At 47.8% G+C, this 10,496-nt stretch overlaps 1 protein-coding gene across 1 annotated transcript in view; it reads right to left on the bottom strand.

Moving 5' to 3' along the window:
• The window catches only part of ANKFY1 (ankyrin repeat and FYVE domain containing 1), a 32,280-nt gene extending 25,077 nt beyond the window's left edge, over positions 1-7,203 (bottom strand). The window contains exons 1-4 of the mRNA XM_017828837.1: positions 7,147-7,203; positions 2,660-2,852; positions 1,086-1,204; positions 748-820 (exon numbers count right to left, since the gene is read on the bottom strand). Of these exons, the coding sequence (XP_017684326.1) occupies positions 748-820; positions 1,086-1,204; positions 2,660-2,852; positions 7,147-7,156 (395 nt within the window). The 5' untranslated portion in view covers positions 7,157-7,203. The remainder of the gene's footprint in view (positions 1-747; positions 821-1,085; positions 1,205-2,659; positions 2,853-7,146) is intronic.
• Positions 7,204-10,496: the final 3,293 nt, after the last annotated feature.

The raw sequence follows: 10,496 nt of genomic DNA, 5'->3' as shown, positions 1-10,496 counted from the left end.
TCTCGAATTTTATAAAAAATTCAATTTTACAGTGGAAAGTATCATTTACTAGCACTTCTTTCAAGCATCATTTTGTAACAGGAAGTGTTTGCACTGTTGAACATTTAAGACTGCAGTTACAGTTGAGATTTTCAGCTTAGCTGTGGAGCTAGAAATGCTGTGCACTGCCACTGGTAACAACACTACAATTAACATAACAGCTTTTTAGTAATAATTTTTGTTAGCATAGCACTCAAATTAAGAACTCCTTGGCATCTGTTTTCTTGTGGCTGCAGAAAGACCCATAAATCACATTGCAAGGAACAGCTTGCTGTGACTTGCTCCTTTTCCAGTTTGTCTGCACTTGGGATTCATGGTAAGATTAAGTGCAGAAAGTGAAGCCAGTGCTTAATATTCAACATGCCAGTCAGCAGCCTGCTTAACTTCATACCTGGTTTTAATGCTCATAAATTAATTGTATAAGGCTCTTCCACACTGTTAAGGGCAGAAAAGCCTGTCAAGAGGTTCAGACTGTAGAAACACTGCCCAGTGTAAGTACATGCAAGAAACAGCAGAACAAAACACTCATGTAGAAGATGGTCTTTTAGAAACCTTCTCTTCCTCACCTATTTTGCAAAGGTATCAAAGTACCAAAGCAAACACCTTTAATAACACCAGTATTTGGATTCACTTCCCACACACACCGTGTTAACAAGCAGCAAGGTATTTCCATGACACACTTCAGAGAAATGATGCACACTACCTCAAAAAGCCCTGTCCTTAGAAAGGAAGAAGTCAAGTTCCTCCAAACAGATTTGTTTTTCATTATGTTTAGTTGACTCTAGAAAAGACAAACAGGCCACCAATCTCAGCCCCTGTTTGTTAAAGAGAAAGAAGGCAGGTTATTGATTTAACCAGCGCTAACACCCAGTCACAAGCTCACCACCACGTTTCAGAGACTCTGAAATCCGTAATCAACAGATCAAGCACCACTTTCAGTGGACAGCACTGGTCTGGAGGGCACACAAGTAACCTTTTCCCAACAGGCCCTTTCACCAGTCACCCTAAAGGCAACCAAAGCATCACATTACTCAGCAGGGACTGACCTGACAGATCCAGCTCCTCGGTGGAGGCGAGGTTGGCGAGGCTCCACGTGTCGCTGCGTGCCGCCAGGACAAATTTGTGAGCTCTGATGTGCTTGTCCCCAACCTTTATCTTCAGATCACTGAGAAAAGAGCATCAACATGTGTAATGCAGACTCCCCCTGTGCTTGGATACATATGGATTCAGCATCTCCACATGTCCTAGTATCCCCATTTAGGTTCAAGTTGTTGGAGACTTAAAACACGTTCATTTTTTTAAGTAGAACATGTCAGATGACAATTCTTATTTTTCTAGGGAGAAATGCAATCAGTCATTAGTATTTCAAGTGCTTGGTTAGGGTTGTGGATTTTTTTAACCATTTCAGAATGAACAGCAAGAGGATTATTGCAGAAGTTAGGAAAAGCCAACAATCTTGAGGTTAAATATTTATGTCACAGTGTCCATACTAATACTGTCAGCTAAGCACCAGTGGTTTCAGGCAAGACCAGCAAGAGCACAATGCTGTTTGACAGCAATCTGAGTGCAAGGCAGAATCCTCAGCTCCCAGGAGACCAGCTGTCAAGAACACCAATTTCATCCTGACCCCTTTACACCAGGTTATTCTCTGCAGTTAGAAAATACCTGCCCTGCTTATTTTAAAGTCCCACGGCTTGCAAATGTTCTGGCTGTGTAGGTGCTTTCCAGACCATTTTGTAACTCAAAGCTATAAACTACAGGACAAAATAGAAATGTTACTTAACAAAACCTGCACTGAGACTCACCACCTTTCTCATTTTATATCTGTAGGTCCTTTCAGACAACATTTCTGTGCCTTTAAAGCTGAACAGAAATAAAGTGATCCAACTCTTCTGACATATCCTACCTAACAAATCTTTCACCCAGCAGGCTACAGTGAGTTCTTGCAGGCACAGACCCTTCTCTCAGGGAGGCTCATGAAGAGATGGCCAGGCAAGGAAGTTGAATCAAAATAGATTCTCCCTTTACATGACTAAACTCCTTTACTCTCTTGGCATTGCTTTCAGTAACAGCAAAGAAATTGATAAATATCACTGTAGTTTCAGAATTAAATCAGTTCAGGGATCTGGAGTATTGAAGGTGATCCTTAATGTGCCTATGGAAACCATTAAACCTAATTATGTGTTGAGATTTAAAAATACAGTATGACTTGTATCACTGCATCATATACATCACTAACACAGCCAGACAAGCCAATTTAATCAGGCTTCTTTACACACAAGAGGAGCACAGAACTGGCTTCAAGGACAGAGTCTTTCAAGAAAGTAAGGTTTTCCAGATATGCTGTGTAATTATTCCATCCACTAGACCAGTTCAAAGTTATTTCTGTTCAGAGGGAGCTTGGCTGTTGATAGTGATCATGGTCAGTTTTCTCTGAATGTCTTAAGTGTCAGTCTTAGAGACAAACTTCTGCTTAGAGCTCTTGATTCAACACCTGGATTCAGTGTGCCACCTGATCTTCCAACTGCAACTCTTTCACACCACGCAGCAAAGCACTTCCCCTAAGACCAGGACCCAGTGTGGCCATGAAAATCCAAGGTGCCAGAGGGGGATCCCTCACCTGTACTGCTCCTGCTGGTAGAGCTCAGCCACGATGGTGAGAAGCCGACTGATGAAGGTGTCGCTGGCATTGTCCTGGTTGGCCTCCACAGCCAGGAGGCTGCACCTCCTCTCTGTGTCCACCAGCTTCTTCTGCAGCTTCACATACTCCTGGCGGAGGAGCATCAGGTGCTTTTCCAGCTTGGCCACCTCCTCTGCAAGGCACAGTGTTACTCCAGGTAAGGCTGAGACATGCACACCTTTGGTGTCTGAGGGTAGCTCGCCCTCACATTACACATCCAGTTAATCACACAGCACTCCAGGAAGGGTCTCTCCCTCTTCCACCGTGTTTGAGCATCTCACCCCCAATATTAAACCTATTTCAAATCATTTCCATAAACACATCAAAAAACATAACACAGTGATAGAAGCCGCTTACAAAGAAAGTTCTGAACTCTGTTTTGTCAGGAATGCTGTAAGTTTTCTAAAGCCATGGGAGTCCATGACTGTGGGAATTGTGGTGGGGTAGAGGACTAACTCTTTGGTTCTTACCCATTTTTTCAGGCCAGTTAAGATGTCATTTGACTTCAGAGCTGAGACTTAAAACACAAGTGAGCATTACAACAGTTGCTGAAGTACCATATCTGCCTTAGCTACTGTCAGCTAAGAAACACCTTACAAATCTAACCAATGATTTTAAGTGGGAAAGTTCCTACAAGATTACTCCCTACCAGCCAGGAATTCATCATTCAGTGACCTTCCGTCAAATATTTACTAAATGTCACTAATACAAACAACGAGAAACTGAGCTCTTGATCAGAGCTTTCTTCTTGCTTCTGTAGAAAAGTTCAACAGCACAGCTGACCTTGGCCTTGCAGACAGAACACCTCATTCAGCCTTTCCTCTACCAACTCTGCAGCAAAGTCTTTAAACTTAACTACTGCAATGGATAAACAGAAAGCAACATATTTTATTCTCTGTTTGTACTTGTATTCTATGAAGGTACTTCCTTCAACAGCTTTTTATTCAGCTTCACCCTTTAAAATTTCATAGATATCATCTCCTTTGGGATAGCTTCCTTTTTCTACTGAAATATGCTGTGATTTCAGAATTGTGCCACACCAACCCTCAAAGAGGGTTTGAAATCCTGCTGTGGTCAGTCTTTCTATCTGAAGATAAATGTAGTGCTGGTGTTCTCAGAATCAGAAGGGCACATCTATTGAGCAATGGCTTCCTGACTGATTCCTAAGGAAGGTGTCAGGGGGCACAGAGCAAGTGCTACTGTTAGAGCAGGGAAAGCTGGAGTCTGACAGGAACTCAGAGGGAAAGACACTGAGGACTGCACCAAAAATTAGAGTATGAACACCACCACTGTCCACACAGCAAGAGTTTTAGGTGGCAAACAAATTCAAATGCCAGGAATAAGCTGCCCACTGAACCTCACAGCACACACCACCTAAGAGAAACACTGCACCTCCCAGGCCTCCCCGGGAGTGGGATGGTGGGAATAAAGAGCCAGTACCAGAGGCAACATCTCAAATATTGCCATTCTACCAAGGTCAGCTCCCTGGCTCCAAACTAGCCTGAGTTCAACAGGGCACAAGGCAGAACTACCTTAAAACCCTAAAAAGCAGTAACTGAAGCTTTGTGCATCACTGACCATCAGGCTTGTTCCTGCTGCTCCCAGGGCAATCCCAGACAATCCCTACTGGCAGTGAAAGCACCTCAAGGAACCAAAGCTGTGAGAAATCTTGTTTTCAGACTGACAGCACATCCCTCCTGCAACCTCAGTGAGAAGGACTGAGAGGTATTTGCTTACTGTAATAATCACAAGAGTTGTAAAATAAGAGTTTCTGTTATTCTACATGACAGCTGCACACCTCTTGTGTAGTGGCCACACTTGAGGACAATATTTGATCTCAGAGCACATTTCAAGTGCACATTCACGACAGTTCTCAACACCCAGTTAATCAACACTCACTGAAAAGAGAAAAGCCTCAAGTTTTCCCTGGATATTGTTCACTTAAAGAGTGCACAAGCCAAATGCACAGTTACTGCAGGCACACACCCCCTAATGAAGATCTTTGCCTCAACACACTGGAAGGACAGACTCAGTAAGACACCAGTAAGTCTCTGGCTAAACATCAATCTAAATTACTCAGAGAAGAGATGTCTGGGTTCAGCAGAGAGGGACAGACAAAGAGACTCCCCCTCTGAGGTACTGAGTTCCCAGAGGCCAGGCAAGAAAATAAAAGCAGTGTTTGTTAACAGCTTTCTGGTAGATAGACCAGCATCTCATGAACTGGCAGTTTATATTCCATATCAAAGACTTCAAAGAGGACTTCAGGAAAGGCCAATGAATTTTTCTTACAGGAGAAGGCACAAAAGCACTTGAGAGCAACTGGATAGTTGAATGCAAAGAGATAAGTAGGGAGGCAACAGGGAATGGGGAGATAGATAGCACCTTCCAAAAATTAAGAGGGTCTAGTGGAAGCTTGTATTGCAGAAAAGAGAACTGTTAAAATCCAAGTGCTTTTTCAAGTCCCATTAGACTAAATCAATTTGAATGGTGTCACTGACACCCTTGCAGCACAACAGCAGCACTCCAGGAGCTCTGCAGAGCTCACCAGAGCCCGACAAAAGGACTCATTACACTGCCCATCCCACCCATCATAAAACACTCCCAGAAGCAATAAAGGCAAACATTTGTTTACTTATGAAGCAGAACTGAGTGAAATACTTCAGAAAAATAAATTATTTCCTTAACCCCTGGAGTCAGGTCCTTCCTCCACTGCTCCACACTCTGACCCTCAGCCCCACAAGGCTGTACAAGCTGCTGCTTTCTTGTTCTGCCTCATTTTTGCCCAGTTTTGATCTTCACCTTGACCCCACCCCAAAGTTGTACAGCAAACTTCCTGCTGCTTTACATTCAAGCCTTAACCCAACAGTTTTTACCCACACCTGCACGTAACCTGCATGCAAACCTCTGGTATTAGTGGTACAGAACTCACAGACACTACAAATGCTCAGCCCTTGTCTTTATAAACTGTTCCATTTGTAGGTAGTAATTGCAGTAAATCTAATTCAGGACTTTTGTACACAGAGGCAACACTTCCTTAAGAAAAAGCACTGGGCTTTGAGCAAATAAGCAGAGTTTGACAAGCTCCCCTCCTCAATAAGCCTTTACTTTCCTGCTGACTCTCCAATATCATCAGTTCTTAACTAGAAAAATGTTTCTGCATCTAATTACCTTGTTTGAAGGGACAAAACAAGCCTCTCTATCAAGATACCCTACGGAACAGAGTGAGGAGAGCTGCAACTCCAGCTTATTATTCCTGTTCACACAGGACCATTCATTGGTCATGTGCTTCCTTCAGCCAAAAGATCAGAGAATTCCTTGAGTCAGGGAAGAATCTCTGAGAAGTTCAGATGTCTGCACCAGGGCTTGCCCCAACTGCAGGTTGTTTCTGCAGAGCAGGACCCTGAGCCAGAGCCTCAGTCCTTGAGGGTCTCAGTGGGCAAAGTTTCACTACCTGAACACAACCTGGACATCTAAAGCCCTCCAGACCTGGTCACTAAGGCTCAAAGGCAAGCCTAAGAGGCTGGTCAGCTAAACATGGAGCTGTGGGATTCCAGCACACAAGAAGTTAGGAGTTGCTCTAAGGATTTATTAAACGAGCCTGACTGCAGCATCCTCTCGGCTGACGCATGACAGAGATCAGCATCTGCTACATCCGAGTCCATCTTCCACAAGTGGTCCTAAAATTCCACCACAGTCTCAGAGTCACCCTTGAGGAGTTGAAGGCTGTGCTTTGGAGACTGGAAACTCATTTCCTTTGTAACTCGTGGCATTTTAGCTCAGTTTGCCGACTCAGTTCCCTCCGAGGAGAAAAAGAGGAACCTCGACTTGCAGAAACGAGTAGAACTGTAAAAATCCAAGCGCTTTTTTCCAAATCCCGTTATACTGAATTGATCTGCACGGTGTCACCGGCACCTTTCAGGCAAAGCAGCAGCACTCCGGGAGCTCTGCAGGTCTCACCAGAGCCTGACAAAAGGGCTCGAGCACAGGTGACCGGGAGGCTGCAGCACAGCCCCGGGAGGCTCCAGGGAAAGCCGGCCGGGATGAGCCCTCCGGGAAGCCCCGGGATGAGCCCCCCGGCCCGGGCGGCACCGCCCGCGGCCCCGCCGGACCCACTGCCTGCGGGGAGGGCTCGGCAGGACGTCCCAGAGAGCTCTCCCCGCCTGCAGCACCCCGGAGCCACAGCGTCCCCACACCCCACCTCCTGAGGAGCGAAGCCGCCCGCACCCGGCCCGCCTCGGGGGTGCCCGCCCGCGGCCCCCCGCCACCTCCCGCTCGCCTCGGGGGCGGCGCGTCCCCCCCGCCGCGGGCAGGGCGAGCCCGCCCCGGCCCGGGGAGCGGCGGGGGCCGCACACGGGGCAGCCCCGCGAGCGGCAGAGCCCCCGCGGCCCCGGCCCCGCCCGGCCCCTCGCCCGGGCTCCCCCCCTCACCTTCCGCCATGTTGGGTCCGGCGCCGCAGCTCTCGCGAGAGCCGCCGCCCGCCCCGCCGCCACAGCGCGGCGCTCTCGCGAGAGCAGCGCGACCCGCGGCCGCGCCCCCCACACGGCGGAGCGGGGACCGACCCGCGCCCTCCGCGTTATCCCGCCTTGTCCCGCCTCGCCCCGCGTTATCCCGCCTTCTCCCGCCTTCTCCCGCGGCTCCTCCCGCTCCGCCGCCGGGACCGGCCCCCGGGAGCCAGCCCCGCCCCGCTCCCGCCCCGCCCCGCAGCAGCGGGAAGCACCGTGCGCTTCCCCCGTGGATGAGACGCCCCGCGGTGCCGGGGATCCCGTGTGGGCGGTGAAGGGACCGCGCCGACGGGCAGGGCTGGGAGCGCCGGGAAACCGCCCAGCCCCGGCGGAACGCAGCTGGGCATCATCTCTGCATCACCTCGGCTCCACCGGCACCAGCAAATCCCGAAGGACACCTGCTGCTGCTCACCCGGGGCCAGCGCGGCTCGCAGCCATCGCTCCTGTCATCGCCACTTCCAGAGAGTTCCTGCTTTTCTTTCAGAGCCAACACTGGAGCTGTGCCCCTGGACACTGATCTGTGTCCCCTGGATGCTGAAGCTGTGCCCCTGAACACTGGATTTGTGCTCCCTGGCCATTGATCTGTGCCCCTGGACACTGGAGCTGTGCCCGGTGGGTGAAAAGTGGTTTTGAGAGTGGACAGCAATGACCAGGATCGTTTTCCCAGCACAGCTGCCCCTCGGCTGTTCTGGTGGCTCAACATCTCTCCTGCTTAGCTGGATCAGAAAATGCCAACAGCAATTTTTTTTTTTGCCTGCCTTGAAGAGCAAATTACAATTAAACGTTTGAAGACATTATGCACAGTATTGTCTGACAGTCATCATTTTATCTGGACCATGAAGTGACCTCTGAGGAGTTGCTCTGCATCAAGTTTGTTTTCTGTGCCTGTTGGGTAAGACAGCAAAACCAGAACTGGGCCCAGGAGAGCCACAGACTGTGGTTTTCAGGACATACCACAGAACAACCCATCTCATTTTGCACAGCCTGATGACAACTCTGTATGACTGTGCTGTGTAGGTGACTTACACCACTGCTTATGGTGCCATTGATCATCTTGAGGAACTGGAGAGAACAGTTATTGCTGCCTGATCAGATTTTAGTTTAATTTCTCAGTAACAACAGAGATCAGATTTCAAACTACTGCGGTGTTTTGCGTCAGGGGAATCAACAATCTCCTCTGAGGATCTGCCTGGGCAGGAAGGTGTCGTGTGACAGTCTCTGTTTAAACCCTGAACAGCCTCTGGTTTGGTTTGAAATCATTGGTGGTGCTTCTGAAGAGATGCAGAAAGGAGACTCGAGGTGCTGCTCTGTGTGCAGGGATGGCACTGACCCAAGAGCAGGGTACCAGATGGTACAGACACAGCAGAGTCCACCCCCCATCGACCTCCCAAAACCCAAAATACCCTTCTAATCACTTCAGAATTCATGTCTTCCCTTTATTGATCGTCCAGTGTTTTCTAGGCATCACAGCAGGAAGGAATTTTACCCTGACAGCTCAACAGCCCTTCTGATTTTTAGAGATCTTCTCTGATGCATAAGGGGCAGCATAGAGAAATACAAAAAAGGAATTAGGATGGCCATATTACTCTGATATTTATTAATGTTTGATGCTTTTCCTTTTCCCCCAGTGATACAGTGTTACCTGGAACACAGGTCACCGTGTTGGGGGAAAAATCAGCTCAAAACCTCAGCCATGATGAGGAGCCCCCAGAGAACCTCAGCAGTGTAACTGAGCACCCAGGATGCACAAACATGACAGCCTGGACAGTCCAAACCAGACACAGGGTCTTGGGGCAAGTGCAACCATGTAATGCTGGTTTACCTGCTTGTTCCCCAAGTATCCTCACATTCCTTGCCCAAACTGCAGCTCCTCAGTGGTGTTCCCATCTGGTTTGTCAGTAAGTCACAGCTTGTGCCTCTTTAGTGTGGGGCAGGAACAAACAAACAGCCAACTGTGATCACAGCAAAGTGAACTAGGCCATTTCCATCCCTGCCAGAGGATTCCTACAACCTGGACACTTGGCAGCAGCCCCTGAGCTGCCTCCTTCCTTTAGTCAGTGGGCATCAGCCATCCCTGCAGCTTGGACATCTTAGCAGTGTCCCACAGGAATGTTCCTTTGGAATATCTGGGTCACGGGGAATCACAAACATGTATCTGAATAATTTACGAAGAAGGGAATGAATTCCAGTGGAATTCCCAGTGCTGTGGAATTCCCAGTTCTTCCACAGCACTGATGCAACACTAACATTTCCAGCCCTACCCCCTAAAGAACAAACAGGCAGCAATTCTGGAGAGCAAACAGAAATAAAGCTCTAAACTATTTTGTGAAGTTACAGGTGAGTCTGTGGTGAACTCTGTTACTTAGGAAGACAAAACAGAGAACTCTGTTGAACTTGCTGAAAGCAGGAATTACCTTGAATTGCTCTCAGCTCCAGATACACTGTGGAAAGGGAAGGGCAGCCTGTGGGGTAAGAAACCCATTGCTAGGTGTAGGAAGAGCAGCTTCTTCCCAGTGTTTTGTTTATGGAAGGAATGGCACCATGCCACTGAAATTCTGCACAGTCCCAACTCTTAAATAAGTGGAAAAGAAACCTGTTCTCAAGCCATTTTGGGCAAGTGCTCAGACAGGAATTCAAATCAGCTGAGGTGTCTGGGCACCAGTGTGCTGCACACACAGGAGCAGGCTAGGCAATTAACAGCAAGTTTAACTAATGATTTCACAAAGTAATTAGTTCCCAAATATGTAAATGTGGCTATTAAACATATCTATGTTTATCTAAACCACCTGTAGGAGGAAGTAATACCTTTCCTTGTAAATCCTCTTACACTAAATGGCTTTTTTCATCCCTTCCCCCCCCCAACTAACAACTGTCACCTCCTTCCACCCCAGCCCACCCCTCACAAAACCTGGAATATGAGTCTTTTAGCACATGCATCTTGCACAGCAACGTGAAATGAAGTCCAGCCAGCAAATTAGGACTGAAGGCTTCTTACAAGCTGACTCTGACACTGGAACTCTTGATTTATTGGTGGGTTATACTGGTCTGCAAAAAGAAAACAGTCAAGTAGTTTCAGGTTTCTCTATATAAAAAGTTTCCTTGGTCAAAAGGCTTGGAAAACTCTTGCCACTCTGAGATAACTATTTGCTCACTAGAGGGCCAAAGATGGTTACAAGAGGGAGAAAGGTGTGTTTTGTTTGCTCTTTCATTGCTGAAGATGAAGCACAGCATGTCAAATTCCTCAAGTGTTTGCTGGTGTGGTGCTGTTGAAGATG

This window comes from Lepidothrix coronata, unplaced genomic scaffold (genome assembly GCF_001604755.1).
Source record: "Lepidothrix coronata isolate B3197 unplaced genomic scaffold, Lepidothrix_coronata-1.0 Scaffold154, whole genome shotgun sequence".
Taxonomy (NCBI): Eukaryota; Metazoa; Chordata; class Aves; order Passeriformes; family Pipridae; genus Lepidothrix; species Lepidothrix coronata.
The sequence above is the reverse complement of the archived record's forward strand: the minus strand, read 5'-3'. Positions and strand labels throughout refer to the sequence as shown.